Source organism: Nannobrachium achirus (genome assembly GCF_963921795.1).
Source record: "Nannobrachium achirus genome assembly, chromosome: 6".
Lineage (NCBI taxonomy): Eukaryota > Metazoa > Chordata > Actinopteri > Myctophiformes > Myctophidae > Nannobrachium > Nannobrachium achirus.
In genome coordinates, this window is record NC_137815.1 from 54,155,063 (window position 1) to 54,168,645 (window position 13,583).

Sequence of the window (13,583 nt, forward strand, 5' to 3'; positions counted from 1 at the left end):
CTCTGTCGAACATTGCCTCCTAGGACGACGTGCCCGTACGCGAAACGAACCGCTCCGAGGAGGCACTCTGAATTTAAATTGATTTCGCCGAACAAAGGGTTCACTTTTAATGCCGTCGGCCGTGCATACCTTCTTGGATTGGACGAGGTGTGACAAGGAGAGAGCGAGTCGTCAATATGCAGAGCACGATTAGACTCCAGCAAGCGTGGACTCAAACATTTTACTTAAGTAAAAGTATCAGTAATACTGCAGTATAGAAATACTCTGTTACAAGTAAAAGTCCGGAATTCAAAATGTACTTGAGTAAAAGTACAGAAGTATTGGCATCAAAATGTACTTAAAGTATCAAAAGTAGAATGTACTCATTATGCAGAATGTCCCATTTCAAATGTATATACTCTTTTGAAAATAGCAGAACTTGTAGATCGTCTATTTTCAAATGGCCGAAATGTATACTGTAGGTTTGCAGTGGGTAATGTATCGATGTTTTGTCATAATAATCCAAATCTACAAAGTAGAGTAATGTAATATTTGCCTCTGAGATGTAGTGGAAATTGGAAATACTCAAGTAAAGTATAAATACCTGAAAATTAGAACAGTACTTACTTAAGTAAATGTGCTTAGTTGCTTTACACCACTGATCAACGGAACAAGAGATCATCAATACTAGGAGCAGTAAAAGTGTATTTATAGAAAAACTGTGGGGGGCAAGCTAGAAGATTTGTCTAGGTCCAGTTGCAAAAAGCTGTTCTTTTATGGTGGTTTGAAGGAGGGTAGGGAGTGGCACTTTTTGATGTCTGGTGGGAAGGCATTCCACATTTTGGTGGTATAAAAGAGGAATAAATTCATCCCCATGTTTGAGACGAATCCGGGGGGAATGAGATCAGTGGAGCACCCTCTGGTGTTTTGCCTGTGGACGTTTCTCACTCTTTTGGAGTAGTTTGACAGGTACATGGGCACTGGTCCCCTGAGTATCTTGAAAACCAAGCCCACTGCAAGTGGTTGTACATCAGATTTTGGAGGCAACTGGGTTTGTGTCCAACTCACGTCTCAGCACATCTCTACCCTCTCTTTTCTGTCTCTGTCCAAAATTCAGTGTGTGCGCGCGCGTGTGTGTGTGTGTGCGCACGCGCGCGCGTGCGTGCGTGCGTGTGTGCGCGCGCGTGTGCGTGCGTGCGTGTGCACGTGCGCGTGTGCGTGTGTGTGTGTGTGTGAAGACTGACTTACTGATTAATAAGGCTTTTGTTTTGATGTTAATATTATAGATTCCACCTCAACAAGCATCACGGAATAATAATAATTCTAATTCCTATATAATGATGGATCCAAAGGCTACGGTTACGACTTCTGACTGCAGTCACGGAACTGTCTGTCCAGCCTGTCAATGCGACAGAGTGGGGACATTGTATTCATTTATTTGTTTCAACTTTCCCTGGTGGGAGTCGACTTGTGTAATGAAGTCGACTGAGTCGACCTGTTGACTTTTTGGTTAGTGCGTGTGTGCGTGCAATGTTCCTTTGAAAATGGTACCTTTTCATAGTATTGCAGTTCATAGTCCAGAATGACTCCATTGGGCTGGTCAGGTTGGGACCAGGAGAGAGTGATGCTGTCCACCGTACGACTGACCTGGTGCATGATGGACACGGAGGAGGGAGCTGCAAAGAGAACGGAGGGATCATTAGAGTGAGAACATTCAGAAAGAGTAAGAGTGAAGAGGAAAACTTTGGGGAGCTGAAATTCTCATATACCCGTAATTGCTGGACTATTGCCGCACCTGAATATAAGCCGCACCAGCTAAATTTGGAACAATTTTATACATATATAATCCGCACCTGACTATAAGCCACAGGTGTCCTTCCTGCTTCCCACTAGAGTGCCTCTGGTGGCTGTTAGCTGTAAAAATCTATATATAAATCCTTGGTAAAGACGATGTAAAACTAACTAACTGGCCGTTAGATGTAAAAATCGACATATAAGGCGCACCGTTGTATAAGCCGCAGGGTTCAAAACATGGGAAAAAAGCTGCAGCTTATAGTCCGGCAATTACGATACATATTTCTATACAGTTCATTTTCCACACAGTGTTACGCATAGAAAGAGAAAGGCACATGGAGCTTCTGTCCCACACATTTCTTCGTTTTTATAGTTTTACCTCACCAAAATGTATGGTGATTGTTACTTTCTTTTTACTTACTATCAGATACAACACATTTATGTTGTTTATACAGTCTCTAAAATCTGAGAAACTATAACGTGTGTGCTGTCAATAAAAGGAAATATATTTATATACTGTATGTATACAAATAGATATATACTTTATGTATACTCACACACATACTGTATATACTTTTTATTTTATTGTGTGCTATATTTTCCAGTCTGTCTGTCTGTCTCTCTTTCTTTCTTTCTTTCTTTCTTTGTATTTCTTTCATCTTAAATACATGTATCAAATCATTCCAGTACGTGGTTCAGCCAACAGCATCAAAGTCAAGGAAGTTGCACGCACGCTTTCAAGTCTATACCAGTACCGCATACACTGCAGTGCTTGCTCATATTTACATGACGAATGTCACACCGATGACATACTTCTATGATGGCGTAATATAAGTAACGTTAGAGCGGTATAAATTATGCATAGTCTACTGAAATCCCATCTTGTACTGTAGATACGAGCCTCATGACTGGGCTTGCATTGTACACAGGCCAGTCACAACACGTTAAACCACATAAACAGTCTCGTGGGACTTTCCGGGCATCAACTATGATCTACCCCCCATCCCCACCAGTGATTAATCTATGCTTTCCACACTGTAGACATGTAGACCACAATGCGGGTTACAATTCACTTCTGGGGCCCGGGAATTATCCTTCCCTATGGAATGCACGTAATATACAAATTATGTGGAGCAATTTCATTTTGTAAACTACATAAACAACTGTACCAAAAAAGTAAATAAAAATGCACAGCATGAGAGCACAAATTGCCAGAACCGCAAATATGCCTCACCAGTGGTGTAAAGTAACTAAGTACATGTACTTATGTACAGTTTTGAGGTATTTGAGTATTTCCAATTTCCAATACTTTTACTTCCACTCCACTACATCTCGGATCCAAATATTGTACTACAATTATTTGCAAACTTTAGTTACTAGTTACTCTGTAGATTTTTATTATTATTACAACACTTCAGCCGTATATATTTTGGCCATTTGAAAACAGACGATCTACAAGCTCACAATGCGTTGCGAAGCGACGTATCGTGAGCTTGTAGATTGGCTATTTTCAAAAGATTTTTATACATTTGAAAACTTTAAATGGGACATTCTGCACAAATATGAGTACTTTTGGTACTTTAAATACATTTTGAATCTAATACTTTTGTACTTTTACTCAAGTAGATCTAGAATTTCTGACTTTTACTTGTAACAGAGTATATTTCTTCATTGCAGTATTGCAAGTAAAACATTTACTTTTTCCACCACTGTGTGCCCCACACAAATTGTATTTCCTGCGTTCTACTTCTTTTTGTTCCACGACTTCCTAATTGTGCCTCTGCGGTCTGTGTTTACGCATATTTCAGATGTGGATGACAGCTTAATAGATGAGAGTAAATGGAGCGCAAGTGTAAGGACAAGAGAGACATGGTCATGTTGGACCCGGTCAATTATGGTGTTTACTTTAATCAGACATGTGGTAATGAGCGATTTGAGAGAGGCTAAATCCTCCCACTGCAGTCTTTTTGCCAGAGGAGAGAGAAAGAGCCGTTGGAAGTGTGCTTCAAATTCTTTGAAAAACGTTAAAAAAAAGTATTGTTTTTTCTCAGCCTGGCAATTTCACTTTCATTACTGATGCCATTTTAATCTATCTATCTAATCTGTATGCCCTGAGTTAATGCATTTAATAATTAATAAAAAAAAACATTTTGGGAACCACTCAAATTATACCCACCCATTGAGAGAATGTTTTGGGTATTTAAATAATATATATCGTCACTCTCGGGCAGAAACCTCGTATCTCCAAGTTTCAAATTTGTAATTTTTTTTCGCAAAGTAAAGCCCTGCTTCGTCATACAAGGCCATCGCACAAAAGTAGTGAAAACAGCTGATCTACAAGCACACAACGCCTTGCAGTGCGAGGCGTTGTAGTTGGCGTTGCAGTATCAGATCATGCTCACATATATCTCCAACAACCATTAAGATTAGTTCAGGGTGCCGTGTGGGTCAGTGCGAAGTCAAGCGAGATGTAAGATATAAGGGCCCATGTGGGGGGGCCTGATGTGGCCTGACTGGGCCTGCATTGGTTTAGTGAGTGGGGTGGGGGACCAGGATTTATGGCCCCCCAGGCCACAGGCCTCAAGCCCTGTGCTGCTCTGACACGCAGACACACACCCAGACAGCAGAACAGTAGCTGCCGGGAACCTCAGCTATAAAGGCCTCTCTACACCGCTCTCTCTCCGTGGAAAATTCACTGAGTGGAAAACTGCTGTAACCACGCCTGCCGTTTATCGGGAGAATCTTGAACACACTGTATGTGCGGTTTCAAGATCCTCAACAGTATATAAAATGGCCATTTATTATTCTTTTGTTGACATTTATGCTACAAATTACTAGTCATCTGGTGTGTTAAGTGTTCTGTTCTGTTCTGTAGAGTGGTCCAGGAAACTAGTGTCCCAGTGTCCCTGAGACTTGTTTATACCCTACTACTTTAGAGGTCTTCAACAGAGGGTCCAGGACCCCGAGGGGGTCCTCAGAGTTACTACAAAATCTTTAATTTTTCTCCTTTTTTATATTAATGATTTAACCCTAGTGTCCATATTCAGAGAACTTTAGCCAAAAATAGCATATCTACAAGCTCACAACGCCTCGCGTTAGAGCAGACTAAGTACAGAGTGAAAGGTCAAGTTTATTATGTATTGACGGTTCAAGCGGTTAAATATCTGAAAACACAAATTGACATGAATCCAAAAAACACTGATGATCGCGCTGTCAAATGAAACTATATGGAATCTATGAAAAGGTTGTGTGGTCCCTGCTTCATCTCTCTCTCAACTATTAAAGGGGTCCTTGGCCTGAAAACGTTGTAGACCCCTGTCCTACTTATTCTCACAAGGCTGTCGGCAGTGCCTCATGTGGCCTACGACCCCGAACGGAAGCCTCCGTCGGAGGCAACAAATAACGAGGTGCCGTGTAAACGCTGACGCGCAGGAGACCCACACACTCGTACGTTGGCGCAGCGGAGTATAAACGTGCCACTGGATAACGTATAGGGACGCTCTGTGTTTCATCTCAGCGCTGCACTTACACAGCGGCGGCGTCAGATCCTGGAGCTTCTGCAGTCGACATACATCACACCCCCCCCCTTCTTTTTTTGTTAACTGGGAGCCAGAGGTACTGTATACAGTATCCAGTCAACCGAGGAATCTCCTCCGTCTCGCCGTGCCGCGCAGCTTGTTTGCAGTCACAAGACGACAGCCTAATAAGGAAAATAGTTTCTCCGAGGGGGAACTCACGAGTCTCCTATTACGGATGTACATATATTCAACACTGCCACATGGCCTTTTTTTCTAGCTGCATAGCATTTCCATTAAACACACGGCACCAGCCATAGCCCTAGTAACCTGATACAGGGGGGGAGGTGAGGGGGGCCAGAGAAACAAAGGCTGCTCATGTATTCACGTACACAGGATGGACACATGCCAACACGAGAAGCTGTCGACGGAGAACGTTGTGGCTTTTCGTTGGGCTCAGGGACACCTCCCAGACGAGACAGCAGGACGGTGGTCACCGCGTCTGAGGCTGACCGGGCCAATAGGGGGTACGCACGCCGTAACGAAGAACAGACTGAGATGAAGGCAGAGGAAAACATACCTCTAAATGTTACACATATAAAAAGGGGGTTTCAGTGTCTGACTTCTTTCAGTGTATAGAGACAACCTACTGTAGCTTATGGTCCAGATGCTCTGGACATTCTACAGCAGGTCAATTCAGGACGAAGATTCCGGCTAAATTAACTTCACACCAATTTACTGTGGCATGCGGCGGTTTTTGAGTATGAACTCTAAATCACATTTAAGTATTTCCATATTCCAAGTACACCTTTAGGATTTTTTTTTCTCTTTCTTCCCTGCTTGAAATTGAAGGAGTTGAATAAACTGTTGGTTTCCACTGTGTCAACATCACTTGCAGAATTATACCGCCAAATGGTGTTTCATGTTGTTTGAAGCCATTTTCTTTTACAACAATTATTTTAAAATCATAGGGATTATTCCAACTGACCAATTAAAGTCAGCTGGGATTTAGAAACTCAGGCATGGGGAAAGTTAATTTATTAGTCATAACAAATAACTATGCTGTAAGTCGGGTCACTGACTGTAGCACACAGCTAATCTTACTCAACCTTTGGTTTTCACCGAAAGCTTTCTTCATGAGTATTTTCCATTAATGTGTCAATTGTAGTGGTTAAATGGTGGTTAAGTAACTACTGTATACGTTAGCTAGCTGAATTTAGCACTCACATAATTCCGATGGCAGCCTCCGTAAAATGCTATTATACGCTATGTTTCTCATTAGGTTCCACAAATGAATACAAAAAGGGCGATAAAAGACGCAGATAAAAATCTTTTTTCGTCACGGAAAATTCTGTGCTTTCCAAACGATAGCTCACAATGCACCACCGCTGACGAGAACCATTTGAGGCCAAGGTGTTTAAAATTTCCCCTGGCAACGCTTCTGCTCAGACACACTGTAACAATCAATGAGGGGGAATGGGTTTCACAACAACCTCATCAGGAGCAGATAATGTTTACATTTTCGCTTCCATCTCGAAAAAAAGCATGGAAGACTGCAGATAGTTTGGAGGCGACTGGAGGGGGAATCAAATTAAACAATAGATTCGCTGTGGGAGGGTGGTGGTCCACATCGTCGCTGTCGGGCAGAAACCTCGTATCTCCAAGTTTCAAGTTTGTACGCGGTACGAGGCGTTGTGTGCTTGTAGATCTGCTGTTTTCACTAGTTTAGCTCATTTTTAAAATGATAAATACAAACGAAAGGTCTCGGACATACAAGGTTTCCACCCGACAACGACGATATGAAAGTTTCAAGGTTGTGTATCTGAGAGGGTATTGCTTCATACGAGAGGATGTGAGGAGGCCCCAGCAGTTGTCACAGAATTAAGTTTCAGACCCCACGTTATTACCAGGTCTGGGAGTTGATATGAAAGACAGTGGGGCTTTTGGAGTGTATTCCAGCATGACGCCCTGGCCTCGGCCCAACTGGCAAATAGAAAGGCTCTGTTTCGTGCAAGATCTGTTATAGAGGCTTTACTGTTGTGTTTGAACACCTAGTAATTTCACTAATCAATCAAAGATGGACTTTACATGGTTATTTCCGTTCATTTGAATCAATTTCACACTAATGGGACGTGTCTTTTACTAACACAGGGAGAAAGTACAATCCTCAATGGGAATGTATTAATTTGTACACTGCCAGAGTTAAATTCACAGAGGATTTTACAATGTACTTGTATAGGGCCAGGCCCTGGTCCATTGCATCCACATGCCCCTTCCCCTCGCCCTTTAAATAAATGTACACTATTTGTGCTCGTTATTGTCTGCTTCTATGCTACTGTGCTCGTTTGGGGGGCTGTCATCCTCCTCTGCCTCCCTCCTTCCCTAAGAATGCTGGGCTCCTTTCAGGCCTATTGATTCACCTCTCTTACAGAGCACCCCTCTGAGCATGATGGGCATCTTCATTAAACAGGCTGGTGGAGTGAGACCACGCTGGTCTTTGATGGTTGGGCAGCAGGGAGAAGCTCAGCCCCCTCCCCCCCTCCCCAGTGTCGAACACCCTGCGTTGCTGGACAGAGACTCCAGGAAGACAGGGGCCCTCTGGAGCTCTACTGGGGCCCCAGAGGCGTTTACACATGAGCCATTACATTGAGCGGTTCTCAAGATGGGGTGGTGGCCGAGAAATAATTATAGTCACAATAATGGTTTGAATTGCTTTGCTATCGATGCAGTTTATCGATGAGAAGAGACGACGGCACTTTCTTTCCGTGCACATTTTCTGCGTCGACCCCAACAAAGCAGCATGGAGCAAAAGAGAGTATAGTAATTGCTACACAGTTCAGCGTTAATTCATCCATTTTGTCAAACGCCCAATGTACACATGTAACCAAATGGACCGGCACGGGTAAATGTTTTACTGTGTATGCAATTAACTGCAGCCTCATCTTGGGCTTTCCTCTGGACTTACAAATATGCAGTGGTGGAAAAAGTACTCACATATTTTACTTAAGTAAAAGTATCAATACTGCAATATAGAAAATACTCAGTTACAACTAAAAGTCCAGAATTCAAAATGTATTTGAGTAAAAGTATGAAAGTGTTGGCATCAAAATGTACAACCAAAAGTAAAACTACAAAATGTTTGAAAATAGCCGATCTACAAGCTCACAACGAATTGCAATGTGACATACTGCAAGCTTATAGATCGGCTATTTTCAAATAGCCTAGGTATAAAATATCGGACATTAGAAATACTCAGGTAAAGTACAAATGCCTCAAAACTGTACTTAAGTACAGTACTTGAGTAAATGTACGTAGTTACTTTACCCCCCCTGCTTTCAGATTTACAACTATGCCTGGAGCTCCATGACCATGTGGGTGTGATTTGATGTGACGTTGTGGAGCAGAGAGCAACGCTAGGATTCGGGGAGGATGGTGGAGGTAGTGAGAACAGGTCAGGGCTCGTAAATCCCTTTTCCTTTTCATTGTAAAAAAATCAGTCTCCCCGTGGCGCAGTTTCTCCCTCAGGGGCCTGAAGCCAGCTGGTCCTTCACCACGCAGGCTCCAGAGCAGGCCGCCACTGCTCCGCACTCTCCCCGACTGCAGCCCGTTTACGAGCAGCGCGTTGAGTCGCTCTTAAAGGGAGAGGAACGTATTTGCATGTACTTACAGTGTGCTGGCAGCCCGCCCTGTTTCCCCATCTGCAATGGATTGTGGGCTTTTTTTTCCCTTTTTTTCATGTCTCCAAAAGAGTTTCCAATGCAGTAAAGCTACACAAGGAAGATTTCAGTTCATCAAGCTCTAAACCATCTGCACTGGAAAAGATTGGAGGGCCTTAATGCATTCATATACACACCATAAGCTAATTCTAAAGAGCCACTCCTGGGGCTTGAAGAGTTCTCTGATGCTTGCAGAGGTTAGGGTTTAAATCTAAGCACACCCAGCACTCCTGCGCAGTTCAGGAAATGCAAACCAGAGAGAGAAAGAGAGAGAGAGAGAGAGAGAGAGATACATGTAGAGAGAGAGAGAGGGAGATAGATGGAGCGAGGGAGGGAGAGGGACGAGTGGGGAGAGAGAAGAGAGAGAAACATGACTTGGAACAGTGTACCAACCCCTTTGAAGCTACTTGCACAGACAAATGGAAGAAATATGTCTCTGTGGGCCGAATTGTGTTTTATAGAATATGAAGAACCTCTAATATGATGTTTTTAGTTTTCTTTTGGAACAACCATTATTCTATTATATTTTGCAAAACAGAACAGAACATATGCACTTGGTGCGTAGCCTTTGCTACTTTTTGCAGTGTGGTTCTGTAGGACAGTGTTTCTCAAACTTTCAAATTTTAACTCTGACAGTGTACAAGTTACAGACTTGTATGGGTCAATTTAGACCCCCATAAATGAACCCACAGAGTCCATGGAATCCACTTTGAGAACCATGTGTCTGTCTGTCTGTCTGTCTGTCTGTCTGTCTGTCTGTCTGTCTGTCTGTCTGTCTGTCTGTTTGTTTGTTTGTTTGTTTGTTTGTCTGGAGCTTATCGTGCAACCCGCTGCCAGATCTGATGCCTGCTCAGTAAATACTTCATAGACGACTTACATCACAGGCTGGCCAGATGAAGCCTGAGGTTGACATCAAGTCATATGTGGATTTTGGATCTACATGATACATATATTTTTTAAATTGTTGTATTGTATTTATATATTTCAAGAAACTCACAAAGTGTCACAAGGCAGATAGATCGTTGTGAAGTTGTGGATCGGCTATTAGGCGAAGAGATTTGGAGTACAGGGTGAAAAAGGAGGGGGCCTACAACAGAACCATGGGGGACTCCGGTCAATGAAGTACTGTATATAGTTTAAAAGCCTTGCCACCACATTCTGAACAGACTGGAGACGATCCTGCTCTTTTTGGGCAAGATGAGAAGGGGTACAGACAGTTTTGCTATTATACAAGGCAAAAGAACACATTTCTGGCACAACATGATCTATATTAAATATCGATTGTACATAGAGTGCTGAAAATGTTCTGGGTTCAAATCCTGAGCAGAACTATAAAAAACGGATTCATGCAAAATCACCAGCCACAACGGGTCCTTACAAAATGGAAGACTTTCTTGTACTGCATAAAACTCTTTTTGTTAAGAGAGCAGTAATACAGATGTGCTGCGGTCCTTTCGGCCCTTATGGGCGATTTGGGCTGAGCAGACTCAACGGTTTTAGCAGCCCGCCGCGGGGCTGAGGCGTCGGGCTTCTGACTCATACAGCTCTTGAGGGAACTGGACACTTTTTAATCATCAAGCATGCTTTTCTGCATTTAGCCTCCACACTGGCATCTGGAAGGAGAAAAACTCCACAATCCGCAGAATGCAGGTCAATATTGTGCACTATGGGGAAGGCAACAGCGGGCTGCAGCCTACTTACTTATGGTCTGATTTAATCAATAGCCTGCTCATGAAAAGATTATTTTTCGAGGATTGAAGCGCTCCATTGCGAGCTCATGAAAATTCAGAATGCTGACATAAATAGGGCAGAACTGTTGCCATTGTAGACAGTAAATAATGGCAAGATTCCATTCGGCCATCAAAGAGAATTCGGTGCTATACATGACAGTGTGCCAAACGGTTGTTGAATGGTGCTCGGAATCTATCCAAACAAATATATCTGAATAACAAGGTATCTTATTTTCTGTTTTATTGTCTCCACCAGCCGAAGGCTGAGGGAGAGTATGTTTTCCCCTCCGTCCGTCCGTCCGTCCGTCCGTCCGTGCGTGCGTCCGTGCGTGCGTCCGTGCGTGCGTCCGTCCGTGCGTCCTCGCAGTTTGTGAGCAGCTAATCTCAGTCACCGTTGGCCCGATCGCTGCCAAACTGAGCACACACACTCCCTGGATGCCAATCTAGAACCTCTGCCCCACATTTTTCAAATCAGCCTCATGGTGGCGCTATAACAGGCCGATTTGTGTGGCCTGGTTGTTACCAGCTAATCTCCGGCGCCGTTGGCCCGATCGCTGCCAAACTGAGCACACACACTCCCTGGATGCCAATCTAGAACCTCTGCCCCACATTTTTCAAATCAGCCTCATGGTGGCGCTATAACAGGCCGATTTGTGTGGCCTGGTTGTTACGAGCTAATCTCCGGCGCCGTTGGCCCGATCGCTGCCAAACTGAGCACACACACTCCCTGGATGCTAATTCAGAACCTCTGCCCCACATTTTTTACATCAGCCTCATGGTGGCGCTATAACAGGCCGATTTGTGTGGCCTGGTGGAGACCTGTGCTCGGAAGAGCACTGCTTCTAGTTTCTACTCCTTTTCATTTAAAAAAAATATATATTTTATAATGTTTGTGTCTTGATGTGTTATGTTTTATGATTTGCCTTGTTGGTGAACTGTGCTATACGAATAAACTTTCCTTGCCTTACAAAATGTATTCGTTTTTTTGTATTCTTCTTTGGCATTTATTCTTTATTTAGGTATAGAGACAGGAAAATCGAGGGCATCGAGTGGGGGAGACATGTGAGACAGGAGTCAAAATCGAACTTGGGTCCTTGTGAGTCGCAGGGAGCATATTACCAGTGTTCTAACTGAGTGTGCCACTAGACACCCCATCCGAAGGGAATCATTTTAATGGGTCCTTGACTAGACGTCCTAGCCTTCTTGGGTCAGAATTATCATTTTTCAACACAGAAATACAGGGAACATTTACTGAAAATAATGCTCTTTTTTCAGCAAAGCCCCACTACACGCTCAATCATAGACATTCATAAACTGGTCGAGTACTACCAGTCTACCACAGACCTCTACTAATGGCTGCTGTGTGAAGGAGCTTCAGTGGCTCAAATAGGGGTTAAGTGCCTCTCAGAAAGGCTTAGCTAAGACTGTTGTTTAAGGAGTGGAGAGTGCGTCCACTTAAATAAAGGTATTGCTATACTGTAGATAACACTCAACAGAGTGGAATTGTAATGTATAGCTGAATGGTTTGAGCATAAACCACATAATAGCAATGTCCTCGGGTCAATTTGGACTGGAGAGTGGAGACTGTATTGCATGTCAACTGCCTTTTCTGCCCTCGGTGTCCTATGTTTTTACGCTGACCCGTCTAAATGCAGCCAAAAGATAATCTTCACAAAAGAGTGCAGGAGGAGCTAGCTGCAGTCACCAACATGTCACAACAAGAATTATTAAAGATCATCCATGCTTAAAATAAAAAAGTTCCTGACCCCAATTTACATCATTTACAATTACACCCAGAGGGAGTACACATACATACCACATGATCTGCTAGATCTGTGTGACTGACATCAGTTGTGCGTGAACATCTGAGGGGTAACAGTGATATCCCATAACAACACAAGTAAGCAGCACATACCACTGATTCCAGACAGAGACAAGACAATGGCTACTGTGTTTTTGCCGCTGCACTCTTTATTCAAGGTGCCTCATTTATATGTTCACCAGTGGAATGTCTGTGTGTTTGGCAGCAAAACGGGAAGGGAGAGAGGATGACAGTGGTGGTGGAGGGATGGAGGGAGAGAAGGTGACAGGGGTAGAGGGAGAGAGCGAGAGAAGGTGACAGAGGTGGAGGGAGAGAGAGTGACAGGAGTGCAGGGGAGAGAGTGTGAGAGAGACGCTGGTGATTGTGTTCATCACAGGCTCGTATCCTTCATTTGTGAATTTGCTTTAAGCCGACAGCTCATATTGCTCGCCCGATCCACAACATAAAAGCACTCACTCCGGTCAAATGGCACCAGAAATAGCAAAGTAAAAAGCAATTGCTAATGTAATCAAATCACAACATTGGGGAAATAAATAAATAAATGCACGACTGAGAATAAATCCATACCACACACTGACTGTAAGGCCAGAAATAGTGACATGTAGACAGTAGGTTTCAGCTAGCATCTTTCGGTTCTTTCAACAAACAGCACATTGCTGAAAAACCAGAAGAGGAGAGGTGGGAGAGAGGAAGTTTGGTTTGTTGGGGGATTGAAGAGTTTTGACAATACGCTGTCCTTTTTCCTGTTTTGCAATAATAATGGAGTGATGAAACATAATACAAAATGCCGTCTCATAATAAACAAGATGGCTTGTTGCATACACACTACAACACTAGAGTACTGTTGGAATATGCCACACAAACCTTTCACTGCTTGTGTGAGTCAATCTTCAGTCTGTTGTTAACTGATGCTGTTGCTACTGTAATTTAATTGCTCATAATGCTGCTAGTGTACAATAAATGACAAATAAACACTGCAAATCTGTAACATACAAATATAACATTGCAAGCATTTGTTTTGCTCGAA

General features: G+C 43.2%; 1 protein-coding gene across 2 annotated transcripts in view; it reads right to left on the bottom strand.

Annotated features, from left to right (window-relative positions):
• ephb2b (eph receptor B2b) overlaps positions 1-13,583 on the bottom strand; it is a gene marked incomplete at both ends in the record, with an annotated part of 219,640 nt that overhangs the window by 26,844 nt on the left and 179,213 nt on the right. For both annotated transcript variants that reach the window (XM_080728979.1, XM_080728978.1), the window contains one exon: positions 1,531-1,655. In XM_080728979.1, coding sequence (XP_080585105.1) covers positions 1,531-1,655 — 125 coding nt within the window. The remainder of the gene's footprint in view (positions 1-1,530; positions 1,656-13,583) is intronic.